The sequence below is a fragment of the Neopsephotus bourkii genome, unplaced genomic scaffold (genome assembly GCF_033783945.1).
Source record: "Neopsephotus bourkii isolate Nb327-2 ecotype Australia unplaced genomic scaffold, CSIRO-AGI_Nbou_v1 NB_1292, whole genome shotgun sequence".
NCBI lineage: Eukaryota > Metazoa > Chordata > Aves > Psittaciformes > Psittacidae > Neopsephotus > Neopsephotus bourkii.
In genome coordinates, this window is record NW_026901776.1 from 10290948 (window position 1) to 10312402 (window position 21455).

General features: G+C 34.0%; 1 protein-coding gene across 1 annotated transcript in view; it reads left to right on the forward strand.

Annotated features, from left to right (window-relative positions):
- Positions 1-21455, forward strand: part of DNAH8 (dynein axonemal heavy chain 8) — a 138712-nt gene that overhangs the window by 99807 nt on the left and 17450 nt on the right. The window contains exons 67-81 of the mRNA XM_061365983.1: positions 946-1122; positions 2951-3118; positions 4315-4527; positions 5879-6016; positions 6342-6469; positions 7553-7724; positions 8491-8646; positions 10808-10963; positions 12314-12496; positions 12983-13088; positions 13921-14173; positions 14272-14462; positions 16380-16501; positions 19121-19239; positions 20577-20779. Coding sequence (XP_061221967.1) covers positions 946-1122; positions 2951-3118; positions 4315-4527; positions 5879-6016; positions 6342-6469; positions 7553-7724; positions 8491-8646; positions 10808-10963; positions 12314-12496; positions 12983-13088; positions 13921-14173; positions 14272-14462; positions 16380-16501; positions 19121-19239; positions 20577-20779 — 2485 coding nt within the window. The remainder of the gene's footprint in view (positions 1-945; positions 1123-2950; positions 3119-4314; positions 4528-5878; positions 6017-6341; positions 6470-7552; positions 7725-8490; positions 8647-10807; positions 10964-12313; positions 12497-12982; positions 13089-13920; positions 14174-14271; positions 14463-16379; positions 16502-19120; positions 19240-20576; positions 20780-21455) is intronic.

Genomic DNA, 21455 nt, shown 5'->3' on the forward strand with positions numbered 1-21455 from the left:
TCATTACTTTAGATGAAGTTCAGTTTCAGCTTTTGTCTTTTACATTAACAACGTGTCTGTGTGTTCACGAGTTTGGTTGTCTGGTAGAAATCTAGTTTCCAAAATGACTTACTGGAAAGGTATGTTAGGGAATGTATTAATATAGGCACTCTGTTTTCTGAAAGATGCCATAATGGTGCATATTTAATATGCACTGGAGAGCAAACTTCGGGCCAGCAATGGCTATGGTACTGCCAGCATTCTTCAAAGCCTTTAATCTGATGAGAGAGAGAATTATGACAGAAAGGAATGAAATTACACTTCTGACATATCTGGAGTATAATATTGGTAGAGTTCACTTTGTTTAAAATTTATGTTTTCTTTGCATTTTGAAATAGCTCTTTGGCAACCATTCACATAGCCTCTTAGTTGTCAGCTTCTTCAATAGGGCACTACTTATGAGTCATCAAAAGTAAAAGACATGGACAAATAATAAGACAACAGACATTTATTTAAACTGCATGTAGTATTGTTCATATTTTATATCTTTCTTTCTTTCCTTCCTTTAGTACTGCACCTTATAGAAACCAGAATAGAATTTCAGAAAAAAAAAAAAAAAAAAAAAAAGATTTGGGGATTTTATCTGTGGTTGTTTTCTTCATGGGTATTTGAGAGCATCATTTATGTTCTTGTAAATGTGTACAGAGTGCCTTGATCCTATAGCTGATACTGGTCAAAAAAGCTAACGGTATATTACACATTCAAAGGAGATTTGAAAATATACATACTGAAGAACCAGACATAAATGCATCACTTCATTCTGTGAATATATTTATATAGTGCCATATATAGTTTGGTTTAGCTTTATATTTTTCTATATAACAGCCTCTACGTATCTGTTGTATCTGATAAACATTTGTTCCACCATTTTGCTTTATATATTTAATGGTTTATTATCAATTCCAGGTGCTAGCAGAAGTCACAGTAAGTGCTGAAGCTGCATCTAAAGTAAAAAATGAAGTCCAAGGTGTGAAAGATAAAGCACAAAAAATTGTAGATGAAATTGATGTAGAAAAAGTGAAAGCAGAGACTACACTGGAGGCTGCTAGACCAGCATTAGAAGAAGCAGAAGTTGCACTGAATGTGAGTAGAATTCTTACATTTTGATTAGTTTAGTACTACTTCAGTCACCTGTGAAAGAAAGGCTAGAGCCACCATCAGGCAGTTGTCACTTGGTTTTGACTGCTGTCACCAGCTGTTCACAGTTAGTGGTCATGGCTTTGAAGATTTGCGGAGCTCATGTTTTGCTTTAAACACATGGAGATTATTTTATAGTAGTCATTCTGCTTCCACTCTAATACTTGATCATTATAAAGGTGTAAGTCTTTCCAAAAGTTACACATGCCTTTAGAATATCTTTTCTTTTTAATTCAAGAGAATACTTCTTGTGCTAAAGAACGGCTTTATTTTCATATTTAATTAGCAATATCTTTCCTTCAAGATGACTAAGAGGATATCTCTTCCTTCAGCAAAAAAATGTTTAATTTGGAAAGAAACAGGAAACAAAAGGGATTCAGGGCAATCAGAATCAGAGTTAAGAAATTTGGAGGCATTGCTGTATTCTACATAATTTCATTATTCTGCTCTGAGCAATTAAAAAGTAAAGGAAAAAAATCTGGAATCAGAAATCAGTGATATATTACATTTTTAATACTTTATGTCAACTTTCTAGAATTTATGTGACAAGAAATAAATATTGAGTGGAGAAGACCAGAAAAGAAGCATTGTTTGCTCTTACACTGACATTTTATTGTGATTTAAACCCAGTCAGCCACACAGTTTCTACGCCCCGCCTCTTTCTTTCCTTCCCCCCTCCCACCCCCCCTTGGCTTCCAGAGGGATGGGGAGGAGAATGGAAAGAGTGTAACTCCCATGGGTTGAGGTAAGAACAGTCCAGTAACTAAGGTATAACACAAACCACTGCTGCTACCACCAGTAATAATAATAAGGGAAATAACAAAGGAAGAGAATATGATACCACCCGCCGAAACGAGCCCGACCAAGAAGAGAGTGCCCTTCCAGGTAACTCCCAGTTACCTCCCCAGGCATGTTGTGCTGTGGTATGGAATACCCCTTTGGTTAGTTTGGGTCAGGTGTCCTGTCTCTGTTTCCTCCCGACCTCCCCTCCTTCCTGGCAGACCATGAGACTCACAAAGTCCTTGGTCAGAGTAAACATCATTGTTATTAGCTCTGTTCCCAGGCTGAAAGTCAAAACCAGCTACTAAGAAGGAGAAAAATTGACTGCTACTGCTAAACCCAGGACACATTTAGATAAGATAAATGAAACTTCTGAAAATAGTCACAAAATTAGTTTATAAAATATATGGACTCACACATTATCCTGTGGTGTAACCACTTCTTCTAGACAATTAGTGGCATGCATGTGTTTTGTAGGCACAAATTAATACGTTAGTTTTGAAGTTTGCAATAATTTATAACTCTTACATTGGTTATTAAGCTAAGCAAAATGTTAGTGATGCTGCTAGAAAATGAAGCAGTAGTACCTCATCCCTATAATAAATTAAAATCCAACAAAACCATCTTAGAGTAAATAATGACACTGAAGCCTTAAATATCCAAAATAGTATTTTACCAAGAAAACTGCTTTTAATTAATTCCTGTGCAATTATCTTCATTGAGTTAATGCTGCTGTTCTATGTATTTAAATTTGATTTTTGAGTGATGTCTTTAAAATTGGGAAAATATTCTTATCTAAGAGATATTTATTAAAATTATTATATTTCATGAAACTATGCCATTTATTAAAGCCCCATTAGTCACTTTTTTGTATGCACTTAGTACAAACTTACCTGAGAGAAAAGTACAACAGACAAACATTAAAATCAAGTTACTAAATGGGAAAATAGAATAATGGTATTGATGCAGGATTCTGTTACATTTCTTTAACTAGACCATCAAACCAGCGGATATTGCTACTGTTAGAAAACTTGCAAAGCCTCCTCACCTAATTATGAGGGTCATGGACTGTTGTCTGCTACTATTCCAAAAGCCAGTACATGCAGTTACCATGGATCCAGAAAAGCCTTGCTGCAAGCCATCATGGGGAGAATCATTAAAAGTAAGTAGAGTTTTCAGTGTTTCTCAAACATCAGAAATAACAACTTGAGTATCAGAGAATTTATGATGTTGTTTACTTGAAACAGGATAGAATTCTGCAAAAGGCGAACATAGGGTTTTAAGACAGGCATAGTATATAAGTAGAGTTTATTTCATAGCAAGTAGTAGGTAAATTGTTTAGAGACTTTTGGAGTAGGGGCCTTAGATTTTCCTTGTCCTTGGTCCTGGCATATGACCTGATGGCAAATAAATAAATAATACCAATTCTTGTTAACCATACACGAGATAAAGGCATGCTGGAAAAGACCTCTTCCTCTTTGCAAACTTGTAGGTCCACATCTAAACAGTCTTTCCTGATCCTCCCAGACTCCTTGATTGAAAGATTATTTGACTGACTGAGACACAGTAGCTTTTCCCGTTCTGCATTTCAGTATTTCTGGCTGAAAATTATTGGTTGGCAAGCCATCTCTTCCTTCTGGACTTTGATCTTCTCTCAGAATACTCTTATTTTCCTACCTCCTCCTGCCATTTAAATTCTGCCTTTAAATTCTGTTCTAAATCTATTAGTGTATTAATTTGCCAATAGGATTACCTTAATTTTTTGTTATGCAAATAACAAAAAGTAAGGTATTTTTGGATATGAATAGAGCTTATGCTTTTTATTTAAGCTTTTTCAGAAATTAAGAAATCATCAAAACTTTATTTTCCACCAACATTATGAAAATGGGATAAGCAGTTACTCCATGAGTTCCTTTTAATGTGTTAAACATTTCTTAGAAAAAAAATTTAAAACCAGTAATTTCCCTTTCCAGACGAATTTAGGTCACATTTCATATATGCATAAGCTGTTTTCTTGACATTCTTTAGGTAAGATAGAAATGTATCTCTGAGGCTTTATCTTAGCTAATTTCTTTTATGAAATGCTGCTTCTCAAGTGCTTTTTACATGACAACATGGGAATATGGAAGATGAAAAGTACGTCAATACCTTTCAAGCCTAGTTATTGGAGTGTAACTGCTTAAAACTCCAGGCGTGTAGGAGTTACAACTGAATAGCATACTTACAATATCAACTGTATGAATTACCTCTTACTTCAGAAGAATTTTAGGAACATTTTTTAACATAGTCATCTATGAACAAGCTTTTGAACGTAAAATGTGCAAATAGCTTATAAATATCCTGTATTGTTTTTTGCAGTTTATGAGTGGCCAATTCTTGCAGAGTCTACAGCAGTTTACTAAGGATTCAATGAATGAAGAGACAATAGAATTACTCCAGCCTTACTTTAACATGGAAGACTATACACTAGATCATGGTAAAAAGGTGTGTGGTAATGTGGCAGGACTTCTCTCTTGGACACAAGCCATGACAAGATTTTATGCTGTTAACAAAGAAGTCTTACCTCTTAAGGTAATACATTATCACTTGCTTTGTGTTTTCTTTTTATGTAATTCAATTCCATTTACTTTAGTAGTAGGATCTTAAAAATGTATTTAGATAACTTTATTCAGAAATAATTGCCTGTAGACTTTAGTTACTAAGAATGATAAAAGCAGAAACCCCCATATCCTTGTCTTGATTCTAGACAGAACACTAAACACAAAATTAGTCGACATAAATTATATTTTCTCTGGTTTATTGTATGCAGTGGATGGTGTTTTCAGTCTTTGTATTTATTATAACTACCTTATAATTGTTTTCAAAAAGTTATACCAGGATCTTTACTGCCTCTCTAAACAGTCTTGCAAACACAGGTTTGCAGTTGTTTAACCTTCTTTGTTTTCACATGATAACTTTGTGGAAGTAAAGGATTAATATCTTGCCCAAATACTGGCATTATGGAGAAATTGAGGGCTCACTTCAGTAAAGAAATCATGTTGCAATAGTGTGAACCAAACTGGGTAAAACATTTTTAAGACTCATTTTTAACTTACTGTGGGTGTTCCTTTTTAATGTTTGTGAACATTTAAATTAAAAAATTAGATGTAAAAATAATTTAGGATCTCAAAGGCATTGACTGTTGCTTTTTGGATACTCAACGAAGTATTTAATTCCTACACGTAGCACAGTTTACAAAAGAAAGAAAGAAAAAGAAGGAAAAACGTCAAAAAAAGGAAAAACGTCTGAATGGTGCTTCCAAATCTCCTCCACATTTTTTTTTTCCACTGGTAGAACTGCTACTTACGAAAGTAACAGTAATACAAGTAGATTATTTAAAAAAAAAATAAAAAATCATTTCCTGTGTTCAGCACAAATGTCAGTTTAGGAGCAATACGAAGATTCACTAGTTTAGGACCATGATTTTGTAGTGGGTAAAAACTATATTGTTAGCTAATAAAGGACCAAAATCATGGTGATGTTCTTGTTGGTTGCTACAGAATGTGCAAATAAAAAAGAAATAAGAGAGCATATAATCAAGCAAGAATATAGAATGATTTTTCCTGTAGGGTAATTGATATGTACATACAGATCAGAAACCTGACTTCTTTAACCAGTTTCTTCAAATGTAATTATTTTTAAATAATAAATTTGACAATATATTGTAGGAACCTTGAGTACTACATTGTTCTTTAATAAAAAAGTAGTATTTACAGTATGTGACAGTATTCAGATTAAATATTTTAAACATTAATGTAAATATTAATATGAAAGTTATTTTACGTATTGTCTCATGATTCCCAGCTAACCAGGCTTAAGATAATTCATCGAATGCTATTAAGATCTTGCATGATTATTGTCCTAATATTTCTTATCTTTGCAGGCTAACTTGGCAAAACAGGAAGGCCGCCTGAAAGTAGCTAATGCAGAGTTAGCAGAGGCTCAGGTGGTTTTAGAAGAAAAACAATCTGAATTGGGAAAAGTGCAAGCAAAGTTTGATGCAGCAATGAAAAAGAAAATGGTGAGATCAGTTTTCTAGTTTTGTGAAAAATGTTTCCATACAATGATGTTATGTATTCATGAATTGATACAAACACACATTTAGGACCTGCTACCTTGAATGACATGGATCAGGTTCAGGTATAAAAAGATGTTCCCTCATATTTCTTTCTTTTTTTGTGAATAGGAACATGTTAGACAATAGGTGCACCTAGAGTTTTCAAGAGCAATTTTCAAATAAATAGAATAGTCACAATAACTACAATAGAATTTAAAAATATCTAAAATAACTCTTTAGTTTTTTTCATTCTATTATTAAATTATGTAAGACATTTTTCCAATCTTAGGACTTACTGAATGATGCAGAAACATGTAGAAGAAAGATGCAAGCAGCCTCTACACTTATAGATGGACTAAGCGAAGAGAGAGTTAGGTGGACTCAGCAAAGTAAAGAATTTAAATCTCAGATTAACAGGTATGAAATTCATCAGAGAAAACAACAACAAACCTACAAACCCAAAACAACAAACAACCTCACAAAATACCAAAATCCCAATTAAAACAACACTAATTATGTATAAAACCTGAATAGTTCATAAGCAATTTAGCAGCCTTAGAAGTTGTACTTTTTCCTGCTGGAGATATTTATATAGTTAGACAATTAAATGAAGTATCCTGAAATGTGGATTTCCTTCACATAAGTGAATACCTGAGTGTTGCTTGTATTTAAGTTCACACCAATACTTTTGCTTTGGGGATTTATTTCCAAAGGGATTATTTCCAGTGCAGCTACATGCCTCTATTACAGCTTTTCCTGTCCCTCTTAATGCTGTGTCTTGTTCCAGTGTTACCCAGCAAAGTGAAAACTTCAGATAGGCAGGAGGTAGAGATTATCTAAGCCTAACTCTGGGAAGGAAAAAGGAAGAACTCCTAGCTTAATACTGGATAGTCTGATTTTAGTTATGACATATTTAAGTAAAAGAAGCCCTGGAGATCAGACAGTAACTTCTATCTTGGAAACTTGAAAGTCTCCATTGTGTTGCTATCCAAATGACATGTTGAGCAGTGTTATAGCTAGAGGTTCTAGTTGTCTAGAAAATAGGAACGCTGTCAAAATGGTTGATGGAGGTAAAGAGCCTGAAAATTTAGACTGGGCCTCTATGGAATGCTTCTGTTTCCATAAATTTTACATGTCTATTGAGGTCTGCTCATTCCGAGAATTAAGGTTGTAACTTTCGATAAATATTGTATTGCAGACATATTTTTTAAGAAATAAACCAATTTCTTCCTTCAGTTATTAAACAAGGAATAGTCATCTGGTCTTTATTATGTTGTAGGGTTGGATATAATGTTTTCATATTATACAACTCTTAAGTTTTGCCAAAAAAAAAAAAACAAACATTTTTTTTAAAGCATAAAGAAACTATTTGTTGTTCTCAAAGACCCTCCTTGAATTGTCCTCAGAACAGAAATCTGGTGTTTCAAAAGCTGATTGTCTAAATCTATAGAAATTGAAATTCTATATCACCTTTTAATTATTATTTTATTTGTTTTCTAGGCTTGTGGGAGATGTACTGCTCTGCACAAGTTTTCTTTCATACTGTGGACCTTTTAATCAAAACTTCAGGGACTTTTTGCGTAAAGATTTATGGGAAACTGAGATGAGAGCCCATAAAATCCCCTTTACTGAAAATTTGAACCTGATTTCTATGCTGGTAGATCCGCCAACAGTAAGTTCTTGGTGATGGATGGGTTTCATTTCAATGTCAATTAATATATTCTGTGACTATTAGCTAGCATTATGCTTGCTTAGAAAGGATCTATAATCCCCAGTATTGCTGTGCAGTGTAGTTCTGTGGTTTCCTAATGTTCTTGGCAATTTCCACTAAAGATCTGAGTGCTGAGCAATGTTCAGATACATAAAAATGTTACATGTTATAAACAAGTGACATACAATTAGACAAATGCTGGCATGATAATGCACTTTCAAGTACCCATAGATATGTGCAAAACAGTGGGTTTGGTTATTAGCTTTTTTTAGGTTCTGTCAATGTTATCTGAGTCTGGTTTCAAAAATAAATTTCATATAAAAATACATTTTAAAAAGAATGCATAAAGTCTTTTCATTCAACATGAATGAAGGAGAAATCAAACAGAGAACGATGCCAGTGTCCTTCAGTAAATATTAAACCCCAAAAGCTGTTTTAGCCTGGTTTTCTCTTAATTGATCACAATTTTTAATTTGGCTGTCCACATGCCTTTTGGCTTTCTTACGCTTTTAAAATATGTATTTTTATCATTAAATACATCAATAAAAATAAAATCCTGGAAATATTTTTCCATCTGCGTTAATCGTTTTTCAGGAGGTTCAGGAATGCATCCCTTTGGGCTTGATGTTCCCATTATTTCTTAGAACAGTCATAATTGAAGGATAATGCAGTGAGATTTTATTCCAAACTACTCACTTTTTTTGTTGTTTCATTTTGTATTCTTCAGATTACTGAGTGGAATCTTCAAGGGCTGCCTGGAGATGATTTCTCAATTCAGAATGGTATCATTGTCACTAAATCAGCTAGATACCCACTTTTGGTAGACCCACAGTCTCAAGGAAAAGCATGGATTAAAAAGAAAGAAGAGGATAATGACTTACTGGTGAGCAGTGTTTTAAAGTAAAAATGTGCTAGTTTGTATTCCTTCAAACATTGTTGCTTTAGGTTGTCTCTGCTTCTGAGTCAATGTAGCTATCATACATACATACCTGAGAACTTTAGCTTGTATGTGAATTGACAACAATGTGGATGCATCAGCAGGGAACTTGACATGAGTCTTTGAATCCCATTTAAGGACTAGGAAAGGATTATATAATTGTAAATGTTGGAATACTGGTATGAAAACTACCAAGTATGAAAGAGAAGGAGGTAGCCTTATGTTCAAAATTGGCATGTTCTCTATCCATAAAGAGCAATGTAGTGAAAAGTATAGCATAAGAGTGTAATATGAAATTATTTTTTGAGATTGAACTGGGCAACTATTAGTAAGATTACAGACAAAGGCAGGATAACTTTGAAAATGTGGGCAAAGTGCTTAAACTGATGCAGTCCAGAAGTTAGAACTCCAGGTGGAATTCATACATGAAGTTATTGCTACAAAAGTAAATTGAAGACAACCAGTTGAAATGAGATCTAAGACAAATTCATGTATCCTGATGTTACTGCAATTTTAATAGCTCTTTTATAGCTTAAGCCAATGAGGTTAAATATCTGCTCATGAAATATAATGCAAAGATATTCACATGACGCCTGTAATTTGCATCACAAAAGATTTTTTCACAAATGAAGTAGCATGTAAAAAGGAACCTACATTTTAAAACCCTGCAAAATCTCATATGTTCTCGAGAATTTCTAGAAATTTTCAGCACTTTAGGATTTCTAGATTTTGAAGATCAGAGTAAAGTGAATGTGAAGTTCTTGCTTATCATTCTACCATTAATAAAACAAACTGTCAGAACCACAGAAAAGTTGAGGTTGAAAAGGATGTCTGTAGATCTAGTGCAGCATCCCTGCTCAGAGCAGGATCCACTAAAGCAGGTTGCCCAGGACTGTGTCCATTCAGGTTTTGAATACCTCCAGGGATGGACACTTCACCACCTCTCTGGTCAGCTGCCCCCAGCAGTGTTCAACCACCATCACAATAAAGTTGTGTGAATTTTTTTCTTATGTTTAAATTGAATTATCTATATTTCAAATGGTGCCCATTGTGTCTTGGTCTGTTACTGTGTGCCACCAAGAGGGGCTTGCCTCCCTGTTGTTCATTCTCACTCACCAGATATTTATGTACATAGGTAAATACCCTTGTAAATCTTCTTGAGGCTAAATAATCCCAGGTCTCATCTTTCCTCATATGTCAAGTGCTCCAATCCCTTAATAATCTTGGTGGTCCTTTGCTGGACTCACCTCAGTGCCTTTCTTACACTGGGGAGCCCAGAAATAGGTAGAGGAATCAAAATATGCATCTCCAGTACTGAGCAGAGGGGAAAAATTGCCCTCCTCAACATCCTGGTAATGTTTCTCCTGATGCAGCCCAGAATGCTGTAGGCCTTTGCTGCAAAGGCAGATTGCTAGCCCATGCTCATCTTGTCCACCAGGACCCCAAGAGCCTGCTCTGCAAAGCTGTTTTTCCAGTAGAATGGCCCTATTTTATACCTGCAGAGAGAATCTGGAAAATAATATAGGAACTTTCTGAAAGTCAAAATCTAGGAAGCAAACCAAAACTAATTGTTTTATTTACTTACATGTTTTTTATGATTTTATACATTATGTATTCCTTTGAATGATATTTCTAACCTCTGGGTTCATAATATTGTAACAGCAATTAATTTGTTACACTGAATTCAGGTTTTCAGAAAGAATTTCTCAGAACTTCAAAGCTAAATTTAGAAAACTTAGTCCTCAGGACATAGAACAGAAAACTGAAAGTTGGGTGTCTGTGTTTTCAAAAATATATGTAACACCTTCAGTTCCCAATGAATACCAATAATTGATACATTATTACTCTCATAATTAAGTTTCTTAGATTCTGTTACAGCCAATCTTTTAATTTGCCTGTTTATGGTACTTGCATTGGTATGGTTCTTGCATTGTATATGCAAGAAGTATTTCTGCATAAACCGCTGCATGGTCAATGTTTATTACTTCATTTGAAATGCAACCATCAAAAACAATGAAAAAAGTTTTAATTGTTATATCTGTGGTTTTCATGTAAGACTTCAAAGACAAATTTTTGTCCTTACACAAATTTATAATTTACTTTTGAGGTAACAACTTTGAATGACAAGTATTTCCGTACACACCTAGAAGAAAGTGTTTCACTCGGACGATCACTTGTGATTGAAAATATAGGTGAAGAGTTGGATCCAGTCCTTGATAATATATTAGAAAAGAATTTCATGAAGTCTGGAACTTCTTTTAAGGTTAGTAATTAAAAAAAAATAAAAAAAGACTTGAAACAAGTAGTTTGCTTTGTTATGAATGATATTTCATCCTTTTGTCCAAACCTCTGATGAATCAGGTAAATTTTATATTCAGTAGGGTAGTCTGAAGAATCAAACTGAAGTAACTAAATATACGAGAGAGAACCCCAGCTGAGTAGTAAGTTCATGAGTCTAAAATTGAATTTAACTGCTGAATTTGCTACTAAAGATTCCAAACTGGAATGAGTTACATTTATCACGTTAAATGCTTACAATACTTTCTATTGATTTTTGAGCAATTTCATTTTACACAGTTTAAAAGAATTAAAAGAATTGAAAGTATCTCTCTTTTCCTAGTGTGGAGCACTGACTGTAGCAGCTGCAGAATCTTTACTTTGAAATAGAGCTGTTTTCTGATGGAACAAGCCAAAAAGCACAAAGTTTTATTAATAATATTAAGTATATTCACAGTCTTGAGAAAACATGAGTCTTTCTCACCTTCATTAGATAAAGAAATCGCTCCTAAATTTAAAAACACCTCTCCTTCAAACATCCTGAAATAAAATGACTGCACATGCTGTATATTTCTGTATGTATTTTTCTCAAATAACCTTAATTAACTGGCTGGGATATGAGAGACATGGGAGACCAGATTGTTGATGATATTGAAAATAAAATAATTACTATTTTTGTAGAGTAGTTTTATTTTGAATGTCAGAGCAAACAAGGGAGTCGTTTGGTCCTGTTTCTTCTTAAGCCTGGTATTTGAAATGGCCTTGGAGACTCATACACAGTGATCAGATTTCCTTATGCACATGCAGATTTCAAGTTAGACTGCTGATTTAGGATATTTTAACTTCTATAAAAAAAAAATCTGTGGAAAACTGAATAAATTCATAGTTCCTTTAGAAAGATTGTTTAAGATCTGCTTAGTCTTAATAAGTATAAAAATAATTTCTAACAATTTATGTTCCATAGTTGGAGAGAATTTTCTTTTTTTTTGTGAACACACCAGAACAATTATTTCTCCAAACATGCATAGTTTTTGCCATCTTCCTTTGAGGTGTGATTAGAAGCACAAAACCTAAACCAAATAGCTCTGAAGACATGAACGAGAACCCACAGTGGATATTATCCCTATGTTTATCTGGAGGGGAATGCTACTTTTGTAATGTACCCTAACTTTACCTTAGGTCATTGATTGTTATTTTCATGACAAATTTGAATCGTGAAATGCATCTCCTCTCTTTGGCATTTCAAATAACACTTTTTTTTTTTTTCTGATCAATATTATTGAGTCAAATAAACCTCATTTTCCTCTGCTTAATACTATTCTAACTTACTCCACAGGTGAAAATTGGTAACAAGGAAGTAGATATTATGAATTCATTTAGACTGTACATTACTACAAAGCTACCCAATCCTGCTTTCACACCTGAAATTAATGCAAAAACATCAATTATTGATTTTACTGTTACAATAAAAGGACTTGAGAATCAATTGCTCAGAAGAGTAGTCCTTACTGAAAAACAGGTAACCTAATGGTACACACAAACCATGGTGATGGTTTGTTGGTTTGGTTTTTTTTGGTTTTTAATTATTTAACTGGTTTTAGTATGTAGGGAAAAATAAATGTTCGAATGGAAAAAATACATCAATCATTTTCTAAAGTTTTATTCAGAGTCAGTATAGAAATTTCCAAATAACAAAAATACATCTAAAGGATCTTCTGCATATGGCTGTCAGCATAGCATGAACACTTAAGTACAAGTATTTGGCATTGATAAGATACTTCATAAGATGCTAACTAAAGACTGCTTAAAAAGAAAAAAAGATGTTATAGAAATACATTTTAGATACCTGAAAAATTAAAAAGTAAAATGCACATTTCATGGCTGCATCTAACTCTTCACCTGTATCAAATTTCATGAACCTGAAAAATCAGCAACTGAATTTTAAGTATGACTCATAGATACAGACCATAAAATGTCATGGCATTTTCTTGTTTTTTTATAATAGGAACTAGAGGCAGAACGAATTGCACTCATGGAAGATGTAACTTCAAATAAGAGGAAGATGAAAGAACTGGAAGACAATCTTCTGTACAAACTAAGTGCAATCAAAGGTTCTGTATCAAAGATTAAGAGATTAGACAGGTTAAACTTATTCACATGAGAACCTTTCCATGTGGAATTTTATTTATGCATTTAAGATATAATAAGAGAATATCCAGTGGTAGAAATTTGAAGTATAGTGATTTACTGGAGCATGAGGGATTTGGAACTGTAGAATTCCACTGTATACAACTGTAGACACTAAGTATTTTTAACACCTAAACAAGTTTTATGAAAGAAATCCAGTTCTTGAGAGCTTTTTGCCCCTCAAATGAGATAAAAGTATCTGATCATGGGCAAATCCTTAACCCATTGAAAATGCAAGGTAAAATGGGCTAGTTAAAATGGTGTTCAAAGTCTTTTGTAGTGTATTAGGAACCTGCACATGATCAATTACTATCTCTATGGTGGAAACAGAAGGTGGTGCCTTCTAGCAAATCAATCATTAAGTACCTGAGATGCATGAATACTGTTGTGTGACCATTGCCGTTAGGACCCTAAGTCTTTTTGACTTTGTGTGTACCAATCAATAGACTTTAAAATAATCGAAGTACTGTGTATGAACGTATGTTATGTGCATAAGAAGGCTGACTTCTCCAATACATGCTGCAAAGCTGGTATAGATACATTCATATTGACGTAGGCAGAATGCATTTGTTTAGAGTGTTGAATATAAAAATAGTTTTAGTATTACATATCCTGTTTGGTCTCCATTTTAAAAGCTTTCTGCAATTCAGTAAATAATTTCCATTTATTATAAATAATTCGTGTAATTTAGCCTTTTGATTTTTACATATATGAAGTTATTAGAATGCCTTAAACATAAAATATTTTACTTTTTAGGTTCACCAGTAGATGATGAATCATTGATTGGTGTTCTGCAAACAACTAAGCTAACAGCTGCTGAAGTAGCTGAAAAGTTGGCTGTGGCAGCAGAAACTGAAGTGAAGATTAACACTGCTCAGGAGGAATATCGACCTGCTGCTACACGCGGAAGCATTCTTTATTTTCTTATTACAGCAATGAGCATGGTCAATAATATGTATCAAACTTCACTGGCTCAGTTCTTGAAGTTATTTGATCGATCCATGGCCAAGTAGGAAGGCACAGATTTTTCTACAATCCAAATATTTGTCTTTCAATGTATTTGCTGTTATTAACATGCTTTGTTTTTGCTTTGTTCCCATTATTCAGATCTGGGAAGTCTCCTGTACCTCAGAAAAGAGTCTCAAATATTATTGAGTATCTTACCTTTGAAATTCACTCATATTCTGTTAGAGGCTTGTACAAAAATCACAAATTCCTCTTTACCCTTTTAATGACATTAAAAATTGATCTTGAGAGAGAATATGTGAAAACCAAAGAGTTTCGTACATTCATTAAGGGTAAGTATAATTTTTTTGGCTCCATGGTTTCTACCAATAGTTCTGTGGGAACTACCTCTGTCCTTATCCCTGCTGTGGTCCAGTGAAGTTAGATGCCCATCTCTTTCTCCACCATTTAACCATGCTGTGCTCTATCCTGAGATTAAGATTATAGTTCTGCTTCTCTCCATCAATTTGTTTAATAATTATATACTTTTGTATTATCTGTGTATCCTTATTTTTATAAATTAGGTAACTTCTTGCTCCTTTGCTTCACTGTTGAATAAAGCTATCTTTTAAGTTGCCAGAACAGATGCATGTAAAGTCCAGGAAGTGATACAGTTTTTTCTTTGTTTAGCTAGATAGGAAAGTATTGCATGTATTATTCTGGATGCTGGAACTTTTTACATATGCCTATGAATGACAAAATAAAAACTAATGAAAGGAGAGGCATTGCATATTTAACTCATTAACATAACAAGTTACTAACCATAAGAACTCAGCAGGATTTATCAAAAAGATAGGGATTTATATTAATAACAAGATTATCAGTGATTCTATGATTCTATTACAATGAGAAACACATTATTTACACTTTTGTAATTCTCATTCTTAATTGAATAAGTCTGCCTCAAAAAATTAAGGTTTAAAATTTTTCCCAAAGCAAAAGCTTCCCTAAGGTCTGTTTACTGCCCACTCACTGGAACTTTTTGCTCACTTTTGATGTTAATTGTTCTCGGCGTACTAATGTCCAGATTCAGCAAAGTGATTCTTGTGTTCCTACTTAAGGATGCTCAGGTAGCTAGAGCAGAGATTCTGTTTTGTGAAAATCAGCACTGATAGAAAAATAAAATTCTTGCATCCTTGAAGCACTCAGGAGAACATCTCAAAGAATTAACTCTTTACCTGTAAAGTCAATATTCATTATAACAGTGACCTACATGAATAAATGATCTTAGTTGTGGAGACCACTGAATAACACCCTCTAGTTTTCCCAAGAAGTGACATTAATTGATTTGTGGAGGATTGGGAAGAGGCAACTGCAACAAGAAGAAAATTGTGATAAAAAGTTAATTATAAAAAAAAGTTAAAAGTTAATTTGCTTAAAATTGGATTGCAATCTTTTTTGCAGAGGTGCTCCTTTGAGTTTCCTCTTCAATTGCATATCAGTGGACATTAAACATGTATTATATAAGGCCAGATAGCCATTATATATGCTATTTAAAATTGTTTGTGCTTGATAGGCTGTCTAGGATTGACTCATTCCATCAGTCCAGAGTTTCTTTCTTTTCTTGTTGTGAACATATGAAAAGGAAACAAGATTATTAAGAATTTCCAATACTTCAAATATAATCAGTATCGTTTTATGAACTTTTAACAACAAACCACATAGACCACATGATCTTAGATGAGGGGCTGAGAGAACTGGGCTTGTTCAGCTTGTCAAACATAAGACTTAGGGGAGACTCAATAGTAGTCTTTCATCACCTATGAGAAGGCCATTAAGAATACAGAGCCTGGCTCTTTAATGGTGCACAAGAAGATGAGAGACAACAGAAATAAACTGGAAAAACAAAGAGAGATTCAGAGATGGATGTAAGGGTCAGGGTTTGTGGTTTTTTTTCATTATGATAACAAACAAACATTAGAACTCATTGTTATACAGTTTCCATCCTTGGAGGTTTTTAAGATCAGACAGGATATAGACCTGATTTTATCTCAGCTGACCCTGCTTTGAACAGATTGGACTACAGACCTCCTGAGGTCCCTTCCACACTAAATTATGATCTTATGAAATAAATGCAGAGTACACAGGAGTGCAGTTAGCATCCCAGTGAAAATGGCATGGGCCAGAAAACATAATTTAGAAAGAAATACCAAATATATCTTGACCCCTGGAATGCCTTGTGTATTTCATCAAAGTGTTTGTATCTACAGGAGGTGCAGCACTGGATCTACAGGCTTGCCCACCCAAACCATTCCACTGGATTCTTGACATGACGTGGCTAAACCTAGTGGAATTGAGCAAACTCCCACAGTTTGCAGAAATTTTGGATCAGGTGATATCTACTAATTGTCTTTTTAATGTTAATAACCAGTTTCCTAATCGTAACTGTGTTCCTATGTTTTACATTTGGAGTGCACAAGAGATGTAGTTAAGAACAAGGCCAGAGAATACAGCATGAAAGCATAGAAGTGAACATCTAGGTAGCATGAATGGAGGTATATTTATTTGCTCTGGGTTTTTTGTATGTTTTATTGTATTTTGTATTATAGTCATTGAGGTAAAAAAAAGAAGAGAACAGGAGCAAAGAACTGGTAAAAAAGGAAGTATTGAAAGAGAGACAGAAATAAGGAGAAATAATTAAAAAGTAGAGGTATCAAAAAGGCTCAGAAAGTTAATCTGTGGGTGTCGGGTTTTAAGTTACAATTCTTTATATCTTGAATCTGGTAGATTTTACTAATAAATTGTTTGCTGCTTGTTTTCCAATACTCATTTCCATTCTAAGGTGAACTTGTTATTCAGATATGATGAGCTAGTTTAAATATACTATTTATTGATACATATATGAACTTATATGCACATAATCTTGTGACATGTTTACTTTAGTAAATTTCTCTTTCTTAGTTTAGTTAAAACACTCCCTAAGCATTTATCTTTCTGTACCTCCTAAGCACTCCTTGCTATTCAGGTTGATAGCCAGGACATTAAGTTCTTCTTGCTGTTACAGAACTGGTCATCCAAGTTCATTTTGTGATGGCATTTAGTGCCCTGAAGGGTAGCAGAGATTTTCTCTAATTTTTGCACCTGGAAGTGGTCATGGCTGTTTCTTAACTCTGCATCAAGGCAAGATCTGAATACATACCAGCTGATTTCTTCCAGGTTTTAGTTTGTGGACTTAGCAAAACAGGATATTGAGTCAGGAGAAAGTTGGATGAATTTTAGTTCGGTCTTCACATGGATTAGGGCACCAGAACCCAAAATGCATGCCACATCACACTTGCTAACACTGTTTAAATTGAGCTAATACTGTTTCAATTTAGCTGTGGGGTTATGAATTATGTATTTTCTTTTTAATTTGTAAATTGTAATGGTTCTGTTACAGCACTTTTCTAAAATTGGTGCGAACAAAATACACAGGTGACCATGTTACCCCCGAAAGACCTCCTTTTTAACTAATCTTTTAGCACTAACTTAAAATTTCCATGTATTTGCAAGTTGAAATGTGACAATTAGAGGATTTAATAATACATAGAGATGAAAGATATTAATTAAAAATGCATATATGGAGATAACATCTTTTAAATACTTATCTGCATCCATTAGATATGCTTTTCTATTTGGATCATCATATTAAATACTAATGGATCATTATTTACTTAGAAACAAACCGAAAATTATTTAAAGTAAGAAAAAGAAAGCTTGAAAATGGTATGCTCAGTTCTCAAGACATTGCCCATGTTTCTCTTTTTTTTTCTTGCCAGTTACAATTTTTTTTGTCCTCTGAAAGTCCTCCAGTCCCAGATGCCTAATTTAACCTAATAAAGACATATCCCTCTTTAAACGTTTAGATGACCCTGTTCGTTTTCATGCTGGTACTACTTCCACTTGTGGTTGAGAGGTGGTACAAAGAAATACGTAATGAAAGCTTAATGATTTTACTGAGCCAACTAAAGTCCCTTTAGCTCAGCAATCTATCTCTGGCTGTGGCCTAGCTTTGAAAAGGTACCTCTTCTGAATACACTTCTAGCATGTGCTTAGGTTGATGACTGTTGATGTAGAACTGAGCTATTTGCTTATAAGGTTGTTTTTCTCAGACATGGATTATAGTTCAGAAAGGGATATTTGGTGTTCATTGGTCTCTCTGAATTTCATTATAGCAAATATGTGGTTGGAAGATGTCCCTATATGTTCATTTCTCACTCCTCTCCAAATCCATGATTGGTGTAGGTTGTTCTGAAACTATTATCTGAAACCAAGTCAGTCAACTGGACAGAGCTCCTCGGATTATAACAGGCATATGGAACTATATTTCAGAAGAGATGGTATCAGTGTACTCCTTGTTCTCTTTCCAGTGATCTGAGAACTTTGTGGTAGCTGACTCTTCTCAGTCACTAAATTAGAGGCTCAATTGCATAGCAATTTTCACTCTGTTCTGACCACCAACGCCCTTGTCCTGTTAGATCCTTGCTTTTGTAAGGTGCCTGAATAATGATCATATTTGTAGTCAGATTTATTCTTTCACAAATGAAAAACATACTAGACTCTGTTATTTTTCATTTGTGACTCTTTGGCTGGCTGGTCTGCACTGGGACAGATTTTTCTGTTCCTCTTAGTGCCTTGTGATCAGAAGTAATGAGTTAATCACTGTATGATCCCCTTGTAGTATAGAATCTTTCTGCTAATTACTGCTTTTTCTCTAAGGAGCTGCATGTGTTCAGGAGGTGAATCAATGCATAATTGGTTAGCTTAAGAGCTGACATCTTAATACTAGAATTTCTGTTTTAAATATCTTAATAGCAATTCGCATGGCATATGTCTTAAATGCTGTAGACTTTTAATGTTATTTGTAACATTATCCTAATATAATAACAGACTCTCATCAAAATGCGCATTTACAATGGGATTTTGCTATGGCTGAAATATATTTATATGTATCTTAATGTCATAAATTTAGGTATCCTCTAATGAGAAGCAATGGAAAAGCTGGTTTGATAAAGATGCTCCTGAGGAAGAGATGATACCTGATGGATATAGTGATTCACTTGATATCTTTCACAAGCTTTTACTCATCAGGTGAGCATCTTCAGAACTTTGGGAAATAACACACATGGTTACATCGCATGTCTTGGCCTATCCAGTGTGCTATTATCATAATAGGGTAATTTTAATTAATTTCTGAGTGACTTGGAGTAGTATTTAATTCACACACATGAAGTATGATTTAATTCACTCACTTCAGAGATACGCTTTGAAGAGTCTAAAAAATTTGTTTCTAGGAAATATATTTATAGGATCGCTTTTATGCCATGGCAAATGGAAACTGGGAATCACATTGCAGCCTTCTCCAAAAAGTCACTGAAAAAGTAGAATCATTCTGATAGTTTTAAAAATTATTTTATTTCTTCATTTCTTTTAAAATGAACTATTTTAAATAACTTTAAATATGTTATAATAATTGAAAAAAAATAGATTTGTGGAAATGCAATACGGGTGTTCCATTGTCCCACGTGAAAAGTGTATGATTGTACTGAATCAGCTAAGATCTCTGTGGCAGGGCTTGGCGTAGAATGGATTTCTCCAAAGCAGCATTCAGCTGTCTTATGCATGAGATCATATCTTCTTATGTTCATTGTATACTTTCCAAGTGCTGCAACAATTAAATCAGAGGTGCTCCATAAAAAAAACAAACCAAACCAAACCAAACCAAACCAAGCCAAACCAAACCAAACCAAACCAAACCAAACCAAACCAAACCAAACCAGCAGCATTAATTACTAACCCAAGATTTTTCTTTGGAGGAGATTCAACCTGTGCAGTAAAAAGGCTAGAATCTCATGGATGAAGTACGATATGCCTTTGAGTAAGAATCTAAAAATCCCTTTTGCCAAGTGATGTCTTTTATCCAAAAGTAACAGTTTGTATTCCTCATGGGAAAAAATAAAAGCTCACCCCCAACACAAATGCAATCCAATGCCAAAAAGTGATGTCTGTACCCTAAAAGACTGATAAACCCAATGAAATATCTACAGAATTCTCCTTACGGACAAAAACAATCTTGCAATTCCTTACTTGTGTTCTCAGATACAAAATCTGTGTTTAAAATGAAGAATGTCCCAGACTGATAAAGGTACCCAGAACAGAAAATCCCAGTGCAAATAGGTTACTTTAGGCAAAATTGTTAGCAACTGAAAGTATTGAACAGTCCTAAGCAGAGGGGAAGACCACCAGCTGTGTCTGTTGTTATATCTGTAAAGACAAACCTACAAACATATACGTGAATGTGTATACACATATAAATGCATATTATGAAGCAAAAATCTATGATAAAAATAGAATTTCCAATATAAGTCTGGTCTTTGCAACAGGAAGAGGCAGTGAATTAGTATCTTGGTATATATGTTAATTTCTAGGTCTTGGTGTCCAGATCGAACCCTTTCCCAAGCCAGGAAATATATCGCAAATTCCTTGAGTGAGAAATACACGGAGCCATTCATTTTGAATTTAGAGAAAACATGGGGAGAAAGTGACAAACGGTCACCTCTCATCTGTTTCTTGTCTATGGGATCTGACCCAAGTATGCAGATTGAATCCTTGGCTAGAAAGCTTAAATTAGGTATGTAAGCAATTATTCATTTTCATGTGTGAAGATACGGAAGTGTAATGTAAGTAATTTCAGGTTCTGGTTTATTTTTTCTCTGAAAAGTATTTCTTAACTTATGTTGCACTATTGTTCCTGAACTGTCATCTTAGTGATAAAATAATATTTTAAGTAAAAGATGGTATGATGAGAATCATTCTGTGTGCAGTTGAAGAGTAATGTTTTCAGATTTTTTTTTTCCTAAATTGTTATCATCCTTCTCAGTGATGATTTTTTTAATCGCTATCTGTAAGACAATATTTGCAAATTTTGATTGATTGTTTGGTTGGGCTAATTTTTGTTGTTGTTCTGGCATAGTGACAATACCGTTTTCTTGTTTTTACATTTAACTGCTGATAATGTGAAAATCAGTAATCTGCTTACAAAAAAAAACTAACAAAAAATACCCACAAGATCAGCATTTGTATAGTCTGTATTTCATGTCTGCATCATATGGAAAGTTTGAAGAACTGTGCATATGAACAATTATACGATTTGCTTACTTACATGGCTTCATTATCTATATTTAAAGAAAAATCTGGGTTCATATTTCAAATGCTGTAGCTTACTTTGTTAAAATTTGGCAGAGTGTTTCACTTCTACAAACTGTAAATATTGTAGATGTATATATGAATATTATTTTACAAAGATA